This window comes from Lepidothrix coronata, unplaced genomic scaffold (assembly GCF_001604755.1).
Source record: "Lepidothrix coronata isolate B3197 unplaced genomic scaffold, Lepidothrix_coronata-1.0 Scaffold37, whole genome shotgun sequence".
Lineage (NCBI taxonomy): Eukaryota > Metazoa > Chordata > Aves > Passeriformes > Pipridae > Lepidothrix > Lepidothrix coronata.
In genome coordinates this window covers 5,856,203-5,880,133 of record NW_016690217.1, presented here as the reverse complement: position 1 = coordinate 5,880,133, position 23,931 = coordinate 5,856,203, and the positions used below count along the sequence as shown (strand labels likewise).

The window sequence follows — 23,931 nt, the reverse complement described above, 5'->3', positions numbered from 1 at the left end:
GTCTCACCTAAAAAATCCACTGCGCAGGCTCGAAGGGTTAATGACCTTTCCCAAATCTTTGCTCGCGAAGACTGGCCATTATATATATTTATTTATATACAAGAGTCAAGAAGCCAAATATTCAATGTAAGGCAGTACTGTGTGGCTTAAGACAACACAGAATATCTATCTAAAAATACCATGGAATCGAGGCTGCTCTAATTTTGAGACAACTCACTTGAAAACAAGTAACTAGAGATATTTTTATTTTCCTTATAAAATTGCCAGTTATTTGAATATTACTGTTACAGACTAAACCCAGACTTGTACGCACACTCAGAGAATAGCAATTGGCCCTACTAATTTTATTCTAACATATAAGACAGTAAGACAGGCATGTTTACATTTTAAAAATCTAAATTATGCTAATCACCTCTTCTGAAGCACTGTCTGACGAGGCTGCCTTTTGTTGTTGCTGTTGTTTCTTGAGCACTGCTGATCTTTGCACAGCAAGTATACTCGGACTAGACTTCCAAAACTAAACAGGAATAGAGATGCTAAGTCAGTTAAACATACTGAGTATGCAGTTTACCACATATTTACTTTTCCTAAGTAGCATCCTATTAAGACTGATCTTCATCAATTAAAAAAATTCATTACAAAATACTGTATTAACTAATAATATCAGCTAGCTTTTTAAAGTAGTAAGATTTCTGCAAAACAGAATGCTATATGCTAATTGCCAGGACAATTACTACAACGATTTAGCAACAGTTGTGTAGGCATTGTTAAGGTAAAACATTTAAAAGTTTTAAAGTTAAGTTTTAAACTGACACAGATGAATTCTTTCAGACCACTTAACTGCTAAGTTTTTGTTTCATACAGTAATACCAACGTACATAAAAAAAAATAACACAGAGTTCTTAACAGTCTTCATTTCTTGTGGTAACTAATAAACTACTACCTTTCATAAATATGGTCTAATTCAAGTATTTACACATGAGAAACTTGCCCAATGTTTAAGGCAGATAAGGAAATGCATTCACTAATCCAATCAAGTTAAAATCTAATTAAGAACACTTCTTTATGTTCTTTTATTTTTTAAATGAACACTGCTTTTGAAACTAACTGCACAGAAAGATTGTTTTTAATATTCCCCCGCCCTTTCCTCCAAAGGGTTCACTTATGTGTCTTCTTTACCTCAGATCCGTCAACTTTTGGTGGTTTAGATTGAATTTGTTTCTTCTCTCTAGATGTGTCAGACTCTGATTCTGACTGAGAGCCTGACTCTGAACCAGAGTCAGAGTCACTGCTGCCTGACTGGCTGCTGCTTCCATCACTGCTGCTTCCAGAGCTTGAACCAGATCCAGAACCTGATGCTGACCCGGAATCATCATCTGATCGGCTGCAATGGCAAGTTAGTAGGATATTACACAACTGCCAAGGTAACAGGATTAAAAGGAAAAAAAAAAGTTGCCTTAGCTTCACCTATAAGTCAACTGTTAAGTTAGACCAGACATATAGGTAGCACAAAAATGGATGCAGATGATTAAATAAGTTCAGATGAATGAAGTTAAAAATATACAGGATATAAAAATTCAAAGTGTAACCAGATACTCTCTGTGAAGCCAAAAAAAGGGAAGATAATGCAAAAACATTCAAATTAATATGGCAGAGTCAAGCAAGGAAAATAAAACGTGATAGAAATGTTTTTTACCCACACAAACTGTCCACCTTCACCCCCTCCAAAATCCTTGCTTAGCTTCATCAAACCCCATTTTAACAGTTAAATCTACTTCATAAAGACCTGTCCAACTAAAGATTATTTTCAATATTTACAGATTAGCAGTACTCCTTAAAAAAAAAAAACCAAAAGGCTACACAGACCATGTTTTTCTGTTAAACAAAAAGACAATTTTCCCATGCAGACAATTCTGAATTTGTCATGTGTGGTATGACTTGTGCCAAGGCACTTTCCTTGGCATACACTTGAACTGCCAGATTATTTCACCTGTATATTTGTTTTACACCAGATTTAACATACTTAGAATGCCCAATATTTATTTTATGACCATTCAAAAACTTTACATTTGTTTGTCTAGAACAACTTCACAGAGTAGCAGAGTTAAAACTTCAGTAAGATTCCTCAGTCAATTAATACTACTAATACTACTAATTTCAAAGATACTGTGAGAAAAGAAACATCACATAGCAAAACAACTTTAAATTATGTACACATTGACTGCAAACGCTTAAAAACCAGAGTAAACATGAAGCAGAATCATTTTAACATGATACCACGTTAAAAAGTGGTATCAAAGCCCGGCCAATCTCTGCCAGCACAGTTCATCTGACTGACAGTACAGTCAGCTGGACATGGGGCAGGGGAGAGGGAAGACTGATCATCTGCCCTAGAGCACACTTAACTGACAACATTTTAAAGCTACAAAACAAAGCAAACCCACTCCTCTTTCTGCTTTTGCTGGCACCAACAAAATTGTGCCAGTGCAGAAGAAATGAAGCTATTCATAAACAGACCCCTGCAGGCTGCACTTCCATCAGCCATCTGCAGCTGGTAATGCTGAAAGACAGAGAGGCAAACAGACACACCATGGTGAAACTTCCTTGCCCTGGAGGGGGAGATGTGGGGAAACACACTGCTGCTGGGCTTCCTTGCACCTGCTGAGAGGAAAACTGGGAAGCAACAAGGCTGCTCCCAAATTTCCAGTTTCCTTCATCAAAGGCTTACTTCAGGCATGGTGCTGCAACACTGACCTCACCTGCCAATAAAGCAGGTCATCCACTACAGAACATGACTGGAGGTTAAACTGTGCCAGAAATTAATGGCACGTGATGACGATTGTCCAAAGAGATTTTCATTGTAATAATGTTTCTGTACACAAATGTTGCCTTACCTTAAATACTGGGTAAATCACACCATTATAAAACAACTGCATTTCTCAGCAAAACAAAGTGCCATAAATGTCAGCGGGACTACAGAAGGCAGCACTAACTACAGATGAAGAGAAACAGAAAAAAGCTCAGCATGAAAAGACACGAGTAAATACCAGCCAAAGTTACGGTGATAAAAAGTCACCAAAAATGTGTAAATCCTACATAACCTTGCAGGAGGGGAAAGGAATCAAATACCTCCATGTAGGACAAGACTTGCTCAAAGAGGACAATAATAACGTGCAAAATACTAAGCCACATGGATGGTAATTAAGTCAGCTTTCCACACAGCAGTAAAATAGTTCACACACATCAATACAGTGCTAACTATAGGTTCAATTACTCAAGGAGCCTGAGGCAACCAAAGTAAGGTAGTGTTTTCTAAGGAAGCATGGGGAAACTAACACTGGAATAAGACACCTTGGTCAACTTGCTAACATTATGAGAAACATGTGAACAGGAGACAATGGTGGAGGGAGAACAAGGAAGAAAAGAAAAAATAAAATTTACAGTCTATTTAGATAAGTAAGCAAAAATTACACTGACTAGACAGAATCATAGAATTATCAAGGTTATAAGAGACCTTCAAGATCATCCAGTCCAACTGTCCACCCAGCACTGTGACTGCAACCTCTAAACCACTAAACCAGAACACCCAGATCCAGACCGCTCTTGCACATCTCCAGGGACAGACAGTTGATGAGAAGTTTTGTTTGTTGTTCTTCCCAGGAAGAATTGAGTGGTAATTTCAAAACCAAATGGACTGAGATAAGGAAAATAAAAAAAAAGTCTAGTGGATAATGCTATTTGCTGTAGAGTTGGACACAAAAAAACTAGCTAGTGCTAAATCTTATTATTTACGAAGAGATCAGCTATCATCTAAGGTCTCTGTCAAATAATACCAACAGATGTGGATCATATAATATTCAGAGAAAACACACAGACTCCTTATTTTGCCAGCTAGCTCTCAACAAAGCTGGGATTCTGGTAATGAATTCCCATTAGGCTTATGAGAAAGACCAGCAAAGTAAGAGCAATTCCATAATCCTTGGAATTGCTCACAATAGATTGGCCTGATTTGGACAAAGCAAACTCATACAACTCAAACTCATACAACTGCATCACAGTAACATCTGATGAGAGTAAAAATTTTAATTCAACCACATTACTAATAAATGCAAGACTACAAAACAAATCTGCAGGTAGAAGTAAAAGGGATGGGGAGAGAAAGGACTGAAATGAAAAGAAACAAGAACAAAGAACAAATAGCAACATTCACCACAGCTGGTTTAGAGCTTCCCTAGTGATATCATATATGAAGGACAATGCAGGATATCTACCAGAGACTAACAGCTAATTGGTACACAGAATCGAAAAGAACAGTAGTATGAAATTCAAAGGCCTTAGTCAGCATCAGATTAGCAGAAGGAAAGGTGAAAAGACAAACCAAGTAGCAGCAGGTAATTTTAAAACTATGGAAACAGAAAGGACTTGCTGAAATATTTATCAAAACTTAGGATGCTACAGCAGTATACGCACATGCATAAAAAAAGTCTGAAATTAACTCTTAGAAAGCACTAGAGGAGTTCCAACACACAAGGCTAGTCTATGCTGGTCAGAGCCTTCTTTAACTATAATCATCCAAAGTAATGCAGATGTGTGAAACTACTAGATTCTGCCTGTACACTTCCCCATGTGCACCACATACTCTCTGACATCTTCAGAGAACTACAGCGCATACAAAAAAATCAGGTAAGATTAACAAATACAGCTTCATTTCTACTGAATTGTGAAGAACTTTGTGGATCACTGGCCACAGGAAAAGTAACTAACAAGCTCTGAGGATTAGAAATCGATTGTTTGTTTTATCTTGTCCTTTCATACAATGTTGCAACCCGGGCTTCAGCAGAACACTGACTTGGAGGCACTCTACAACTCTACAAAGACAGCACTGTAACTCAGAAACCTAAAGCTCCTGTTTGCAAAGGAAGTAGGAAGTGGAGTAATAAATAAGTAAACTCTGCATGAACATATGCAATAAAGGCAAATTGGAGACCATTAAGACAGTACCAAGCAGCACTGTATGATATGTAACACCTATAAATCCCCAAATTTTGATATGTGGACTACACCAGTCCACATACCAAAAGACTCTCCTCTTGAGAAATTTAAAGGCTTTGAATGAACAGTAACAGTGATGCAGAGCCTAAGGCAAAAAACACACCCTACACTAAGAGCTACAGAGTTCCAGTGCTCAGTTTTCAGCGTATAAAGTATTTTCGTTATTAGAGAGAAAATTAGTATTTTTCTTCTTATCACTTAAGTCACTGAAAAGATCCAAAAGAGAACATGTTTATGCCAAGATTAAATTATTATATACTTCTCAGTGAAGACTGTCCTCTTCCTTTTTCTCCTTTAAAAAAAAAATGTCTAGCACTTCTCATGATAATATTTTGTGTAAAGGCAGTTTAAAGAAAACCTTTTTGTATTAACACAACAAAAAAACTCGAAACCCTCTACTGTCTAACAGGAGTAGCTATCTATTCAAACAGAAACTGATTAGAATTTTTCAGCCTAAGAGTTACTTAATTATCTCTAAAGCTCTGTATCTACAAGGCAGAAAGAAAGAACAGACTTGATTACCAACTGGTTTTTTTCTGCTTCTATCTCATCTCTCTGGTGTTAGTTTTAGACTAACACCAGAGCACACCAGTGATCAGCTACTGACATAAAGGAGCGCCTTATTTGTTTTTTACAAAATACCTGTAAGAAAGCAGCAGCAATAAAATAAAAACACAGACCTATCTAGCTTTTTCTAAAAATCAAGAAATCCACCAGAATATGCAGACTTGTTTGAGACAAAGGAAGATGAGTTGCATGAAGAGGAGAATAAAGAGCTACCTTTCCCCTTGTAACAAATGGAAAAGTGTATCTGTGGCATTTTCCAGCCACGTCTCTTAAGCTGCGTCCATAATGAAGAAACGAGGCACTGAAAATAAAGTCCTACTGAACCCCCACTGTAGCAACACGTTGCCATTTCAACTTCCATTCAGCATAGATACTAGCAGTTTACTATATCATATCAATTCAACATACAGAGATCAACTGTTACTAGCACTTTGCCTCCACAGATATAACATCACCAGGACTTTGTTTGTACTTTTTATTGTTTTTTCACCTGTAGTGCTGATCTACACAAAACTTAACAAGTCATTGCTTCCCATTATCACAAAAGCAGGGTCCAGTGACCCTGCCTCAGGACTTAACTGAGAATCTACCTCTGAAAGCCAGCCTCCCTAGTGAGAAAGACAATCCATACTTCCGCTAATTGATGTGAGGAAAGCCAGGATTTACCTAAAGGCTTTATCATCCTCTAAGGAACCAATCTTTTAGCTATACTATTTGCCTTTAAGGTGTTCAGTGAAAGAGAAGCAGCTTCCCGCTCTTCCAGCCTGCACCTCTCTGACAAGACAAACCACTGAACATGAAGGCAGTCTTCAAAGAGGGGTGCACACAACCAGAAGGTGTGCAAGACAACCAACAGGATATGTGAAGAACACACTGGAACTTCTATTTAGATTTATTTTTATCTAAAACAAACAAATGAAGTCAAAAAAATCTACCCAAAACCAAAGCCACAACAAAGTAACAACCCAGGAAATAAAAAAAAAAACAAAACCCAACAAAACCAACGACAAATTCACCTTTACAAACATTTAATGTATGGTTTGTCACTGGTAAGCTCACTCAGTCCACAAGTCTGAGAGCCCTGTGTCAGGTGTGGGATCCCGAGGGAAGTTTGTGCTCCACAACTCAGAGCAGCGACAGCAGTGCAATCATTCCATTCCTATTCTGTGCAGTGAGATGGACTTCAGACTGCCTCTGCCTGATTAGGTGTATTTATGGATAGTATTACTTAGCTTTAATGAAACTAACCTTTACAAAATGGAGAACTGGTTTAAAAGGAGCCCTGTAAAGAAACAGTGGAAGGTAACACTAATACTGTGAGTGCAAGTGAATAAGAAAATGGCAGAGCTGACACTTCTCCTCTTCCTCCTGTACAAGCTCTTCATCAGTCACACTACAAGGTAAAATACAATGACAATCTAATGGCATCTGACAAGAAGTTGGTTAAAAAAAGTTTCAATTATCAAGACTATCTGAAATAGGTATTTACATCCACCACTGCTAAGAATTACTCTCGCCCTAAATGCATACTGTGCCTTGAGACACTGGCCAATGGTAGCATGAAGCCATCACAATCAGCAAGACATCTGAAAACTAACCATCCAGAACACAAAGACAAACCTTCATTTTTCCCAGCAAGGTTTTAAGTCATGTGATATTCAATCTTGCACTTTACGAAATTTCACTTAGTTTAATGATAAATGTGTAGCAGCCTGAATTCTGAAGTTATTTTACCTAAGATAAAGGGAAAAACATGCCACATGCCATCAGAGAATTTACTTTTTGCTACTGTAAAAATGGCTAAAATAATGCATGGAAACCTACAGTGACAAACTGAAGTGCATTTCTTTGTCAGCAAACGGTGTTGAAAGACAGACAGAAAACAGTGGTGAAGGTCTTAAGAAACAAGTATTAGAAGAAATCATCCACTGTAGGAAGTTTGCTCTATAGCTGGATGAAAATTCAGATGCTTCTATCACGTCCCAACTTCTGGTATTTACTACTTTCTCTTTCAATAATGAAATACACAAAAAACTATTTTTCATGAGCCACTGAAGGAAACGTATTAGAGAAGCTATGTTATGAACAGTAAACTATTTCTTTAATTAAAAAAAAAAGTTTTATGGAAAAACTGTGAAAATGTAACCAGCAATGATATGGTTGCTGGAATAAAAATTAGAATCTGGTAAGGGTGATAGATACTGCAGCACAAATGAAATTCATCCATTGCAATTTATTGCAGCAAAGAATCCGGAGGCAAGAAGAGAACAGGATGTCACTGATGTTCTTACTTTTATGAAAACAAGACCACTGAACAGTAAAGTACTTACAATACTTCGTGACGAGATAAAGAGTGACCATAAGAAAGTTTTATACCATTAGAGGTTCAACTGCTTAGAAGCATTGTTGACCATGAATATTAGTTTTTGGTGGCCTCTGGGAGTGTTGCTGGTTTCAAAAAGAAGTGTTTCAAATACAGTGACTGTTTCTGTGGAATCCATTTGTTACCAGTAGCATGCTACGTAACAGACATTTTTGAAAAAAATAAACAAACTTTGTGTACCCCTTCCAGGTGAAGATGACACTTCAACAATAAAAAAAGCAACTGGTTTTCAAAAGAAACTCATGCTATAGAGATAGCATTTTGAAAACAGATGTTTGGAAATATTTCCATCATTATGTCATCTTATTACCAAAATCAATGCACGTCACCTATAAATGCTATTGTATTTGTACATTTTAAAAGCTGGGAGACAGAAATTTCTAATCTGTTTGAAAATCTTCCAAAAAGTTTCAGTGGGTTTTGAACCCATTTGTTAAAAACACTAATCTGGAGGGATTGCAAAGCTTTAAATATGCAAGAACTGATTGACAAGGTAGATGGAAATTTATTAGACAAAATTTAAGAAAAACCTTTACACAAGTAGTTGATATGATTTAAAAAAAATGTACTGTGATTTAATAAGCGCAGTCAACAATGCACTTCTTCCCCCTGAAGCTATTTATCTTTAGCTATCTTCTTCAGCTGTGTCAGTCATTAAAACAAGATTTTCTTTTTATCTTACCTAAATAAACCTAAAGGAGAGCCATACCTTCAAACCACTGTACCACAAAATGTTAAACCAAGATTTTAATTAATAAGAATATTCTTCATAATTTTTTCAGTGAGTGCTAAAAGGTTTTTTTTTTACCAATAAACCCCCAACATTTTCAAATATTATTTAATCTTTATCTCATAATTCTAAATCTTCTACTTCTTGTGTACGTTTTGTAATGTAGGTACTAGTACAGATATTACTGCATGTATATAATTTATAAATGAACTATATATACATTAAAGATGTGTGCTTAAATATTGATAGGAGTGCAAAAACAAGAACTTTGGAAATCACTGCACTATGTGATAAAAAAACAAGGAAGAGAAGCCTTGATTTCTCCTTAACCCAGACATATTAAGCAAGCCTTGGCTATTAAAAATGAACATAGATCTGTAATCCCTTTTGCAGAATTAACTACAACTCTCTTCCACATGAGTAGTAATTCAAATTAAAACCTAGTATGCTAGATGCTAAGCCCAAGAGTAAAGATGGAATTATTTAAGAAAAGGTACACACATTTACATACACAGAATTCAAGAGCATTTACATATGTCATCTCTTCACAGTAAAGGGGGAAGGCAGAAACAAAATATGCAGAACTGTAGAATTTCTCCTTAACTACTCCTACCCTTGCTCTGAGTTAGAGAAATTTTTGCACAATTCAAACACCACTGGAAACAGTATGAGCTATAACACTTTGAAAACACACTCAGTCCTCACCAGTGTGTTCATTTTTATTGCTGCCCTCTTTATTTTCCCCTATGGTGTCAGTACCACCAATAGGAAGAACAGATAAACCATTTTAAAACAGTCTCTGTTTTCATAAACGTTCAAAAGTGCCTATGGAGAGGGGGAAAAAACAAGCAGGAGTGAACAGACAGTATTTCTTGAGACTCCTGTCCTGAAACTGAAGTACAAGCCACTAGAAATCAATAGAGAGTTATTAAAAAAAGCTAAACAGACTTCAAATGAAAAAGGGGTCTTTGGCATTTTTCAGTTTTAGTACATGCATCCACATTGAATTGTGACACACTGCAAGTCCTTTTCCAAGTCTTTAAACTACTACGTGGTGTAATACCTTCTCCCTTTTTCCATGAAGCGTGGTATTGTGGATGTGACTGAGAAAATGAGCAACAGCACGCAGAACTCCCAACACACTGCATTGTCTACCAGCACCACTGCAAACTTAGAGAGCCTGTTCACCAGAGTTTTTGAAATGCAATTGAGTTTTTGAAGTTTGTAGGAAAAGACAAACATGATCCAGAAGTTTCATCATATTTATAGTAACTCAGCTGAAATTTTCCTATCTGCTGAAGCGGACACCCTAGCAGCCAGCTATATACCAAGGCAAAAATAATCATAATAGCTCTGAGAGAGGTCTAAAAGCTTTTTCAGAGCTTGAAGACAAGTAATCTCTTATTTTAACAACTTCTATCAGCAGAATTCCAGAAATGGTTTATCTTCCTTGAAAAGGAAATGAGATGCAAAATAAGAAAACGTGTATTTTCTGTAAGTAGCAAAGGAAGCTACCATTGCAAACCAAATGATAAGTGAAGACATTTCACACTGTAGTAAAATTTGATTTTTAAAATCATTGCTGCATTAAAGACAAAAACCCTCTGTCTGATAGCAAGAAAGTTTACTTGCATTAAAGAAACAGAACCTAAGCTCTGCAAAAAAGATGTTAAAACATCAATTCAGGGAGCTAAGAGCTGTGAGGTCGTTACAACACCCTTGGTTGCTTTTTTGTCCACTTTTGCCTATGGGATTCTTTAATTTTACACCTGTGTTTTTTGAAACATAGTCTATAAGCAATTTATTTTCTAGCCAAGGAGCTTTAAGTGTCAGCTGATGTAGTCTAACTAGGGTCCGTAATCTGACTAACTTTCCTTGCAACAAGTAATGCCCATTCGTGCAAAGCAGCATCACTGACCTCCAGAAAATGAATCACCTGAATTGGCATTACTAAGATTCTGGTATCATATCTCTAGGAGTAGGATACAAGGAACATTACATATTTCCTCAATGATAGAGTATTGTCACAATTAGCTGTCTCCTGCTGTTTAATGCTGTTACATAAATACTGTCTCAGGAACAGCGTTTCCAGTCCCTTCTCTTCAGAGTCCCCCTTGCAGAAAAGGAGATGCACAGTGTATTATTTCTTGACAATTCCTCTTCCTGTATAGGCCAGGGTCTTTGCTTAAGATGATCCTATTGGAAACAGTTCAGCAAAACACAAAAGTGGTTATCTTACCATGCTGCCGTAGACATTTAGGGTAGAGTAAGAGAGATGGTTTGAGTACAACCTAACCAGCCTTTTTTTGTCTGTGCAACTGTATCCACCTCTTTCTTCCAAACAAAAGCCTGATTAAAACCAGAAAGTAAAAGAAAACCTACACTATTATCAGCCAGTTAGCATAAATGAAGACGTTTCTCTCTCCTCCACCTTTTCCTAACTTGGTTGAGAAGGTCTCTCTGCAGGAGAGTCCAGAGCTGGAACCTGCTTTTCTTCATTCAACTCTTCTGGAGAAAAGCCACACTTACATAATCAGCCAAATAGCCAGCATACAAGACTTCTTTCTCAGTTAACTGAGAATGTTTGCCATAAACCTGTGTTTGTCAAATTCACCCTATTTTACTGTGTCACTTTTTGCTCTGTTCTTGTACTGCTGATGTCTTCTAACCAACTTTACTTGGTGGTCCAACATTTTTTTTCCTTACCTTCTTCCAAGATTAATGGATTCCAAGAAGCAAAATGCCTAAGAAATTATAAACACCATAAAAATTAGAACAGGAAGTGTAGATGAAAACAACGGGGCTACAAAACAGAGGTGGTGTTAATATAATAGATACAGTAAAAAAATGTTTACCAAGATTAACCAATAAAGACCATTTATGCTCTTTTAAGACACTTAACTCCATTACTCAAAATGAAATTACTGCTTTTCTGAGTCGTCCTTCTGTGCATTACATAAGCCTTCTTCCCTCCTCCAGCTCCAGGCAAATTAAATCTATCACTTATTAAACAAAAAAAAGGTAATATGAAAATGGTATGCTCCTGAGTAAGAAACCTTACATTGCATTCACTTTATTCAAAAGAAAAGGAAAAAATGAACACCCAAAAAGCCAAAACAAAAAACCACCAAAATAAACAAAGACAGTACAAAACAGTGGACCATCATAAGGCTAAGGAAAATAGAAACAAACATGACTGATAAAGCACCAGTGATGATCTCAGTACTGCTGCAGTCAGACTTTTTCTCTATCCTGCAAACAAACCACGGCAATGATTAAAAAGTCAGCTGTCACTAATAACTTTCAGCAGCAGGCAACAGTATACACTGAAAATGAGTAGCAGTTCTCAGGATGGAATTTCTACATGAAAAATTATAGTTTCATGCATGTTGACAAACTGAGGTATAAATTCTAGAAAGAGCACCCTTCAGGACATATTAAGAAACCTCTTACCTCTAGCCCTTGATAGTTGCATTTGTACACAGCACATGTCAAATCTGATTTGATATGGAAGTCTGACACACTGAAGGAATTTTTCTGTTCTTTTTTATAAACACTGTTTCTGGCTAGTCCCTACATATTCACAACAAATGCATGCCTGAATGCAGTATTTATTTGCAGACTCTTTTGAAAGAAAGCACCATAGCTTAATGAAGGTATCAGAAGAGGTAAAAGGTTAAAACAAATATGAAATATTATCTTTTTTTCCAAACTACCACCCCTTAAAATGAAAAAGGGGAATGTTTTGGGGAGATGACAGGCTTAAAGCAAATATCCTGACACAGAGCCATTAGTTCTTTTCAATAGTCTTAAGTTTAGCTTCACTAGCTTATCCCTTAAAACAAGGTGCCCCTTAGAGGATCACACAATGAGGAACTAGGCACCAGAAATATAAATCCTAAAATGGAAAGCTGAACAAGTCACATTGCAAAAGAACTGGTTGAGCATTTAAGCTCCCGTGTAAGGTCTAGGATAATAATGAATCCAAGAGCGGGTAGTTTATTGTCACAGATTTTAAGTGCATTCATCAGGTGAAGCTACCTTAATAATGTCCTTTTTCAAGAACAGCAGGAGAGTACCAAGTCATGCAAAATAAAGTTCAACATACGAAAAAAGAGATTACTTTCTGCAGGGCCTTTGATAAGCATCTGAGACTACAGTGGACTATCTGGTTTTTGTTTGGTTGTCAGTTTCTTTTAAAACAAGCTGAAGACAGGCAAGCATTTGAATATGAAATGCACAGAAGTTAACAGACTAAGTACCAAACTCCTAAAATTGCAAGTTCACAAGCAAGTTGCTTTAGGCAAATATCATGTAAGTGGAGGGTTTCTTAATTTTATTTTTTGCAAGAAATCTTCACTGTTTGACTTAGATGCATAAGGATGACTTATGTTATTTCTTACTGCCAATAAAAAACAGAGGGCACGAAGAGTATTATGTTCAATCTACCAAATGTTGCTGATTACCTACCAACTTTCACGATGCTATGAACCACATTGCAAGTCTTTGAGAGACACAAGTCACACATCTTAAGAGCAACCTTCAATATGCAGCTGGACTGAGACGCAACACCACGATGTCTCTCCCAGAAGCTCCTTGCAGACCACCAGCAAAAAAGTATTAAACAGAATTTAACTGGAAAAAAAGAAGCCACTTGAGGGGCCACATCTGAATAGGTCTGGTGTATAGACTGCCTGTTTCACAGAACCTCACTCTGTTTTGAGGAACGCAAAAAGCTTACATCAGCTAAAATTGTGAAACTCACAGAATGGTGGAATTGCATCTATAATATGTGGAATAGGTATCTGCCATCCAGTTAGGTTAGACTATAACCAGGACCTGGATAAACTCAGCAGGAGTCCCAAAGCCAAACTTAAAACCATGTGTATGATCACATCTGGATCATGAGTTATAATTTCTTCTTTTAGCTGGAAAGGTTTCTAGACAAAAAGCCCCAACAAACAAACAAACAAACAAACAAACAAACAAACAAACAAACAAACAAGCCCACACCAAAACCCACCACACCAAAAACCACACTCGGGTTTTAATACATGTTCTATCCAAACTCTTCCAAAAAGAAGTCAAAAGATGTTTTAACTTGGACAGTGACACCTTACCATGCTTTAGTACACTCAATTCTGTAAGAGATCACTCCTGATAAAAGAGCAATTTGCTAATTAAAGGGAAAAATACTGCTAACAGAAGTGAGGAGCTTGCTTTAGTCACTAGCTGTTTACAGTAAGTTCTACCAATAGTTTTCTTTACCATTCAGGTTCTTTTGTGGATCTGAGAAATCCTGTGCAGTAAGTATCCATCTACACACATATAGTTTTATGTATATGGTCTCTCTTGCTGTATACACAGACTTTTATTATGTATTAAACTACTATCAAAAATAATCCAGTGCATAATTCTGCTTGGTCAATCTCTGTTTTAACTCCCAATTACATTTCAGGAAAGCAAGAACCTAAAGTCGTGACTTTTAACATATCTTTTTTCCTTCTTATGAAAGGTATGAATTTATATAGCGAATTGAAACCTGCTGACAAAGTCTTTGGTCTTCACTTAATTACCTTTTGTGGTCCACAGACTATTCAATCCACAAAGTGAATTAAACCCACTGAAATTACTATCTTCTATTAGCAATGACTTTTAAGTGTGTAAACACTTGTAGAAGTCTCTGGTGTTAGCAGCTGCCCTCTGCTTACTGCAAAAATGGGAGAACTACATCCCAGGTAGCTACCATCCAGTTATACTGCACTGAGCACATGTCTTACTGCCTACAGAAAGGAAGGTTTCATCAAGGCCTCTATATGTTGGTCTGCAAGAACACAGGAAGAGCAATGAGATGGGAAATCAGATTGTTATTCAATTAGCACCAATGTTTCACTGCTGCAGTCCCTGTTCTACCTGGTACTTACCTTGCAGTTCAGGCATAACTGCCCTTCCTTGCTGATTAAGCTTTCTTATTACTATATAACTTGAATGTATTTATTCATATTGAAGGTTGTAATGGAGCTCTTTTCAAGAACACTATACAAAGATGCTTCGCTTAGGAGTCAGCTTCGCAGAGTACTGCTGTAAACTCTCTGTGTCTACACTCGCTCTCCAGACGAACAGTACCTTTCATATTTTACCTTGAGCTACTTAAAAATACTAGAGTAGTTTTTTCAAGTAAACAAGAAGTTGGAGAATAGAATCCACATGATTATTGGACAAAAATCAGAACACCAACCAACAAGACTAGGTAAGTGTTTATGATAGCCTTCAATTTCCATCATGTTTGGTTCTAGTACTGATCTAGAGCTTCAGAGGTTGCTGAAATAGGCAGGAAAGTCCAAATAGTGTGGCCATGCACTCTTCCACTTGTAACAAAACAGAACTTCAGGATCAACACCTGCAACAAGGGAAAGTTTTCTAGTCATCTAGCAGACAGATGAACACATGCAACCCTGGCAAGGTGTGCAGCAGAATTGCAAACTGGTCATTCCTCTCACACACTTCAGAAAAAAAATTATCTTCACAGCCACAGTGAGTTAAGGAGAGCTACCATTCTTTACCACAAAGCAGATCCATGCATAGTCGAAGGTTTATGATCAACCTTCTCCAGCCCTTGTACTGCTGAGAATACTAGAGACTTTCCACACCTTTTGCAAGTCACAATTATTTCCATAAAACAATATGATGCTGTGTCCTCTGCCTGTGTATTTTTGCAAATGCAGCCCTGATCCACTGCTTAACTGTCTAGAGTTATGATGGTGGCTCCCCTAAATCAGGTTGTATTTATTATCAAGACTGTCACTCCAGAAGGACAGCCACAGGAGTTTACACCAGACACGAAAGGCTGGTGAATGGTTTTACTGCACTTTTAAAGTGTTAAATTTGTAAATTGACACAAGTTTTCAAAGACTTCTTGTAGTTATCACCAATGCCGCTGCCCAGATTATCACTGGTTTTGCCTTCATCTCTTCTTTTATCCTACTTATTTTTGAATTCGATCTTCTTTGCAATTTACTACCATTAGCAGTTCTCAATTGCTTTCTTCACTTGTTCCGCTTCCCTCTCTAGCATTCTGCATGGAATGGGACCACTAGAAGCTTAGTAAACATATTCTGTTAGTGACCTCTACTTCCATTCTGTAAAATTCACATTTTCAGATTTGAAGGCTAATTACCGCATCACTTCCCAAGTTACAGTTAGCTATCTGTCTGCAGCTTGCTAAGGCAACTCCCCTTGGAGTGAAAACCATCTCGAGTACTGGAAACCTACAAATTAAAAAGAAAAAAAGACTAAAAACCAAGGGCAAGTCATATAAGGATATTCTGTATTACTTTAATAAGGGAACTAGGTTAGATAGGACAGAGTTCCATCATGTAAAATGTAAAGTTTTCACATATTATTTACGAGAATGGTTTCCTGATAATGCATGTCAAACATGAAAGTAAGCTTTCCAAGACTTGCCTGTGAATTAGGCTATGGGGTTAACAAGGGACACAAGCCCAGGAAAAAAATAGTTTTTTGCATTTTAAATCTTTTTAAAGTTTTAAAATGTGCTCAGCAAGACATTTAAGATGAAGGACAAAGTCTCGCTCCACAGGCAACTATCAAAATTTGAGTACTGTGTATCCTTCTGATACCTACTTTTCGTTAAGCTGCTGAGAACTTCATGACATTTAACTTCTTTAGTCTTTTGAACTGCTACAGCTTTTAAATAATTTTGATACACTGGTATTTATGGGCAGTCACAGTTCAATACAACATAGTTTTTCCACAAATCTTTAGCAAGGTGCCTTGTTTCAAGTAGTAAGTTCACACACAAAATCATCAGATTTGTCCTGGGTAAGTTCCTGTTTGTTGGAATTTTCTGTTGTTTGGTTGGGTTTAAGTAACAAGGAATATTTTGCCCCTCACCAGAAGAACTTCAAACTTGTTTGCTAACTGAAACAATATCAACTTTTATGAAACCAGACATTTTCAAAAATTATTATGTATTAGAACATTCAAATTATTCACAAGGTTGAAAGTTTACTGTCTTTCTGGGACAATCCTGTGTACACCAGGAAACTTGACATAAAAATACACAAGAATTATTAAAGTATTTTCTGTTTTACTGTTGATAGATTTTCTTGCGATTTGCACCTAGCGTCACTTAAAACACTTCTTTCTTCCCCTTCTTCCCAGTCCATCAAACACTGTGGTAAGTTGCAAGCTTAATGGCTAGCACATGATCAGCTGGCAACTATGTTCTTCTTGCACTTCTTTATTTGAGACAATAATTTAGATCTCTCTCTACGCAACTGGAAGTTTCCACAAAGTCTGCAGAACATAGTTTTCATTATGACCCTCTGACTGACAGAATTAGCTAACCAGTTCACCAGGCTGTGATCAGACAGAGAGCGGGGCAGAAAAACAGCATGGTCACAATCACCTCTTAGAATAGAAGCCAAAACCCCACCTTTTATTTGCAAGTTGACTTTTAAACCTTTAGCGTTCATCATATTTAAGTTTTAGAAATCTAAACTTTGTAGCGCAGGAGGGACTTTTTGAACTTGGAACCATTCTAGTAAAAGAACTTAATTCCACCCCTAGAAATTGGTTGTCACTCTGCATGGATGCGAGGATGTTCTAATCAGGCTTTTCCGGACATGTGAACCCTCAGCACTTGCTGTAAGAGTGTAATTCGACATTAGAGGACTGATTTTTATTTTTTTTAGTTAAAAACACAACTCGAAAGAGTACTTTCACTTTCACAAATACAATGTTAGCACTTGCAGTTATACTACTGTGACAGTTCTGAAGACTAACAGAATCATTAGTACTAACAGAATCATTTGGTAAGTACTCCTTACCAAAAACTGAACAAATCACTACCCCACCTAGAGACAGTCTAGTTAGGGTTTATACAACACATACTAGGCATGTGTGCCTTGCACTTTATAGACGGTAGCTTTAGTTTAACATTTGAATTCAATGTTTCCACTTTTGACACTTCACACACTTTATTTCCTCAGAAGAGTAATACTATTCTGTTGGATGCTGACGTGGCTTTAATACTTCTTAAGCTTTATTATGTAACATGTATACAAGATCATTCCCATTCTTAGCTGAAACCATGTGAATGTAACAAGCAGATGAAGCACCTGTAAGAAAGCATGTCCAGTCCTCCTAACTATGATCCACTTGTTAACCATGAAGCTTTAGCACTAAGTTCAAATATAAACTAGTTTTAGTAAACAAAGTATAGGAGCCTACTATATAGTCAAGAATAACTGAAATGAGTGAGTGCTTACCTTGACTCTCCACTACTGTTTCTTACGCTTTCTTCATCACTGTGCCCATTCATTGTAAATAGTAAGAAGTATAAAAGATAAATAAAAGTCCACTCAGGTTACAAGGTGGATATTAGGAATCCACTTCTTGGTACTCTGTACGTCTTCCAGACTCTGTACGTGTTTGCTTTAGTGTTCTCACTGGGTATTCAAAACTTCTCCAAAAATACCTAAGACAGTAAAGAAAAACATTAACACAATTTTAAAGTATGTTTGCAATTAAAGAGATACCAAAAATAAGCTGGTTTTTTCACTAGCAGTGAAAGGGGGCATGTTTGACATCATGTCTGTAATTCAAAACCAGCTTTTTTTGTGCTACCTGTTCATTGCCGATTCATTTTATCACCATTTTCTTGTCTGAGAAAAAAAATTGTTTTTCCTGCTGTGAAAACAAACAAAAACCATGTCTTTTTATTAGCTACACTTTAAAAAAATGGAAGAGCTAATTAAAATATAAAAAAGGCATAGAAAACCTGTCCAGCTTTTTGTCTGACTGCATCTGGGCCCCAACATACACTTCTTTATGCCATTATGCTTCTTTATGAAACTTTTCACGGATGATGCTATGAAGATGGTGATTTCTGACAAACCACTAGCTGCAGAATAGGAAATGTTATGGAAATTACATTTTCTTTAGCTTTTGCAGGGTGAGAAGAACAGTTTACTGCATATTCGTACTATACCGCATGTCTTAACTTTTGCCATAGTATTGACTTCAGAACAAAGTAAATCTAAATTTTAAAGAAAAAAATGCCTACTTGTACATGTAGGTAAAAACCCATAAATATTAAGGTTCAGCTAAGATTTGCTTAGTAAAATGTATTTCATACATAAAACACAGTGGAGGCATTTCCAGGTACATACATAATACTTACATACACCTGTGGGCAGGAGCAGGAAAATTAAGACTGTCCCGTTTAACACAAGAGTCCCCACTAAATCACACCAGCAAGATCTCACAGATGGAATGATAATTATTCCACATACATGCGTATCTTAAGTCAGATCGCTGCAGTCAGTATCCGGTGAACCCAGAGAAAGTTTGGGCTCACGGGAAATGGGCCGCAAGTATAAACTCACTGATAATCAGATCAAGAGTTGCGCCCTCGGAATCAAGGGTGTGAAGGTGATTAGGGTCTGCCTGCCCCGGGGTGCTCCGCTCGAACACGCCACAGCCCCAACCTCGGCGGTGAAGGGGGAACCCTCGCTGAAGGGCGGGCGCTGCCCTGCGCTCGGGCCGCTCCGGCCTGCGAACAATGGCGATGAGCGAGGGCAGAGCGACTAGAAGGAGCTCCGAGCCCCGGCGGGGCCGCGCAGCGCGCTCGGGGATCCCGCGGAGGCGACGGCGGCGACCTGGCCGCTCCCGCGCGGACAGCGCCGCACCCGCAGCGCCCCGGGGAACACCGCGGGCGGCGACAAAACTTTCTCCCCGCCGCCCGCTCCCCGCTGATCCCGATCCCTAGCCGTTCGTCCGCAGGGAGTCCGGGCAGGGCCGTCCGCCTGCCCCACTCTCGGCGCGGCCTGCGCGGCCGCCGCTCCCTGGCAGCGCCTCCAAGGCCGCCGCCGCCGCCCTCCACGATTACCTCCCCCGGCGCCCCCCACGGCCGGAGCGGAGCCGCGGCCGCTCTCCGGCCGCCCGGGCGGCTCCGCACTGGCTCCCCCCGCAGGAGCCAGCGGGAGCAGCTCGACCCCACTGGCCGTCTCGGTCCCAGCGGATCCCTCCCTCCCTCCGCGGACAACAGCGAGCGGGCCCAAGGACCCGGCCCGGCGCCGGGCATCCACCCCTCCGCGGCCGGCAGCGCGCCTCGGGCCGCATCTCCTCCGCACCGCCCGCCCCCCCGCCCGCTCCCATCCCCGGCAGCTGCACGGCTCCCGGCCGGCGGAGGCAGCGGAGGAGGCATGGCGGCCTCTGCCTACCTGCGGTGCGCGGGGCCCGGCCGGCCCGACCCTCCCCGGGGAGCCCCCGGCCCGAGGTCGCTCTGCGCCCCGCGGGGATCTCGTACGCAGCTCCGTGTCGCGGGCGGCTCCCGTGGCCGCGGCGGGGCCTGGGTGGCCGCCGCTCCTCTCGCCGGCTCTGCGCTGCCTGCGCCGCGGGCTCGCTCGCTTTGCCGCTCGAACAATGGGGCCTGGGCCGCGCTGGGAGGGGCGCAGGGAGAACCGGAGTGGGCGCCTCTCTGCTCCGCCGCCGCCGCCTCCTCTTAAGTGCTGCCGACCGCCGCCATCACGCCGCCGCTCCGCGCAGCCTCCCCCTCCCGCGGTCGGATGGAAACCCCGGGCGTGATGTCAGCCCTGCGCCCTGGGACCGACCGGCAGCGGGAGGAGGAGCCTCGGCCGGGGGTGGCGGGCCGCGCCGCGGGGCCTCGCACAGCACGGCGGAGGTGGGCCCCGGCCGGGCGCTCGGGGAGCTAGCGGGGCTCGGCGGCAGCGCCCGCCCGCCATCCTGCCGTCCCTCCCTCCCAGCCTGGCGCGGGGAAGGGGCTCCCATGGCGGTGTGCGGGCTCAGGGCGCGGCCCAAGGGGCGCCATGGCCCGAGCGCAGCCCGGCGCGGTTCCGCGCTACGCGGCGCGGGAGGTTGTTTGGGGTTTGTCGGTGTGCAATCACAGCCCGGCGACAAACGCGGCCGCGTTTCTCAGTCCAGCGGCGCTGTCAAAAGTGGTATCGGGGCTTGCACTGTACCCTGGATGGGGGCTGGCCTTCCTCCTTGAGTCCAAGGAGATACGCCCGGACCTACGCCCATGCCTTGCAAAGTGGTCAGCGTTAGTTTAACGAGACTCCCGGTAGTTGTCAGAAAAAAAAAACAACACCAAACCAAAACCCCAAAAAACACACACACAAAAAAAGTCGTTTAAGTTGCGTGCCCAAAACCTCCCAGGGCGGCAAAGGAAAGTAGCAGCTGAATGAGGGCGTGCTGTAAACAACACCGCGTTGGGAAGAGGAAGCAGCTTACCTGCCCTCTGCCAGGTGCAGGCACACCCGGTCATAAGGCTCTGTCGCTGCAAGAGGATTAGCCGTTCGTCCGCAGGGAGTCCGGGCAGGGCCGTCGCCTGACGGCCTGACGTCTGGCACCAGACCTTTGAACACCTGCAAGGGTGCAAGGAGTCAGATCACCAGGACAACACTGCTCATCAACGAAGGGAAGCTTGAAGGAAGCCAGTCACCGTGTGGGTATACGAGAGGAAGGTGGTCACAGCAGCTGTCAAATCAGTTCAAGCTTGAAGAGTTGTGTTGGCCAGGACCCAACATCAGAGCCACAGTCTGTCAGCTGGAGACCTCTTGGGCCTATAGCTTACCTCATGGCTGCCCTTCCAGGGTGAACAGTGCTCAGTGGAGTGTGGACAGCTGATGTACCCACTACCCTTCAACTGAGTTGCTGGAGTTTCCTGGAGACTACCAAGGAACCTTCAGCCCACCTGGTCCAGTGTGGAGTTGGCTGTCATGCACTGAGGCACTGCAGAGGCCAGATGAAGCATACACACGAGCCCAGCTCTCAAGCACTACGTAGGAAATTACCACAAAATCTCAGTGGGGGATGGCAGAGAAAAAAATATACCTGTAGAATTAAAAAAATTGCATTAGGAATTGGTCAGACAAGAAAACTGCTTCAAAATTTACAAGGATATAATTACACTATGTTTCTTACTGAGGCACTTAAGTTTGCCCAAATCAGCTTGAACGAGAATATTTTGTGATAGACAAGCTCTGCAGGAGCAACGGACTGAAGTGTAAATTCAAGAGTCTCAAAATGAAAGTAACTGTTTTAAATTAAGGTAATTAATAACAAAATAATTTGCCTAACCCCTTCCCATGGGCAGGCAGGTGTTCCGCCATTCCCAGGAGAGCAGGGCCCCATCACATGTAATGGTGATTTGGAAAGACAAATACCATCACTGCAAATGTCTCCCCATCCTCCTCCCTCCAGCTTTATGTACTGAGCATGATGCTGTGTAGTCTGGAATATCCCTGTGGTCAGTTGGGATCAGCTGTCCAGGCTGTGTCTTCTTTCAACTCCTTGTGCACCTCCAGTCTGCTCACTGGTGGTGCAGGGTGAGGAGCAGAAAAAGCCTTGACTCTGTGTAAGCCCTGCTCAGCAGTAACTAAAACATGCTTGTGTTATCATCACTGCAGCACAAATCCAAAACATAGCCCCATTCTAGCTACAGTGAAGAAGATTAATTTTATCCCAGCCAAAACCAGCACATCTACATGTTTAGTTATGTTTTACTCCTGGATTCTTTGGTTTCCTTCAGCTAGATTCCTTTGGTAGAGTTTCTCAGCTGCCTTGGAAATCCCTTTTGAAGGTATGGTTTCACAGTGGTTTAAATAACTGGTGTTAGAACTGCTGTGATTCCATCCTTGTCTGCCATATGAGCCAAAAACTAGCCCCACTCAAAACCAATTGCTTTCTGGTCCCTTAACTTTCTGAACTGGGTCACGGCGTAGTTGCACATGCAGCAGTTGTTATTTACAGTGGTTAAAAATTGTCACAACAGTATCTAGAGATCTTTCTCCACATCTGTGTGAGAGAAGGGCTTTTCTTTCACATCAGAACTTCTTCATATCGCATCTTTAACCAATTCTTTCTTTCCCAGATGGATGATATTCCTATCTTAGCAGCATTTTACACCTTATTACATAAGTAATACTGACTTCTATTACACACAGCCTTCAGTCTGCATCAAGAGAGAAATGTGACACACAACATTTTAAGGACAGAGGGACAAAGCTTTTTGTTATTACAGAAAGCTACCACCCATGGGAATAAGCTGTCTTCTTCTGAAACTGTATTACAAGTTTCTGTACCTCACCAGGATGTGGGCAAGAATATTTATTGTGCCTAAGGTGTCACTGATTTACCCCATACCTCACTCCATAGCTGTTCATGAGTTGGATTTTTGCTTGTAGACAAAACATAATCAATACACTGTCCAAGACAGGTGCACTGTTTTGCAATTAGCATAATCCATTTCAATGTCTATGTGTTCAGGCTACTTACCTTAATGTATCTTTTTAATAGTGGTAGTCGTTCATGTTTATCATAGCATTTATATTTATAAGCAAACACAGTATGTTTAAGAAAAGTCTTTGTGTTAAGAAAAGTTCTGTTCGTAACATTTAGAAGTTCTTCTGGACAAAGAAGCTTTCTCCATTATAAAGTTGGGAAGCTTTAAATACTGGATCTAACAATCTTTAGTGAGGCAAGATGGATACAAGAAATATCCTTAAGTTTTTACTACGCAAGAAGTTATATACTGGTTTTTCGCTTTTTCTTCTTTCTGAACAACTGCCTTACCGTACTTTGATTTTGTCCTTCTACCCTTCAGTTAGTTCTAAAACATGTCCCAGAGAGCTCAAATACAACAACTCGAGATATAATACACTAACAAATATTTTCCTTCTCTTCAGCAGACATTATATGCAGCAGGCATAGCCTAGTTTGCTTCTTTTCATTAATTTTTTACCCCTACAGTTATTCTATTTTATTTTACATTCTCTCTTCTACTAAAAAAAAAATAACAGTTTATGTAAGCCATTATCCTATGACTTAAATACTACATCTTTCTTGACTTCTTCACCTCTGCTAGCTCTCTCTTTTTTTTTTTTTTACCATGCTCAGAATCCCTTCCTCACTGGGGCCTCACCACCCAGCAAGCTGAACAGTGTTAAAGATTATGGAGATTGAGAAGAAAACAAAGGTAACAAAAAATAACTTATTTTATAGAATTAGCTAAAAGAAAAATAAATGGGTTCAGTTCTAGGAGGAAAAAGCTAGTCTAAACTTTTTGTCAGTTTAGCCTGTGGGCCATTTTCAGACTAGCCTTGTTAGAAATGAGTTTGGGTTAAGTCTGGTACTTGCTTAGGTCTTGTTT

General features: G+C 40.3%; 1 protein-coding gene across 2 annotated transcripts in view; it reads right to left on the bottom strand.

Moving 5' to 3' along the window:
* Positions 1 to 20,034, bottom strand: part of CHD1 (chromodomain helicase DNA binding protein 1) — a 61,624-nt gene extending 41,590 nt beyond the window's left edge. Inside the window, exons 1-4 of one of the 2 annotated variants that reach the window (XM_017812704.1) lie at positions 19,982 to 20,034; positions 18,026 to 18,234; positions 1,180 to 1,384; positions 413 to 517 (exon numbers count right to left, since the gene is read on the bottom strand). In XM_017812704.1, the coding sequence (XP_017668193.1) occupies positions 413 to 517; positions 1,180 to 1,384; positions 18,026 to 18,078 (363 nt within the window). In that variant the 5' untranslated portion in view covers positions 18,079 to 18,234; positions 19,982 to 20,034. The remainder of the gene's footprint in view (positions 1 to 412; positions 518 to 1,179; positions 1,385 to 18,025; positions 18,235 to 19,981) is intronic. The other variant, XM_017812705.1, reaches the window with a different exon arrangement.
* Between the last annotated feature and the right edge of the window lie 3,897 nt (positions 20,035 to 23,931).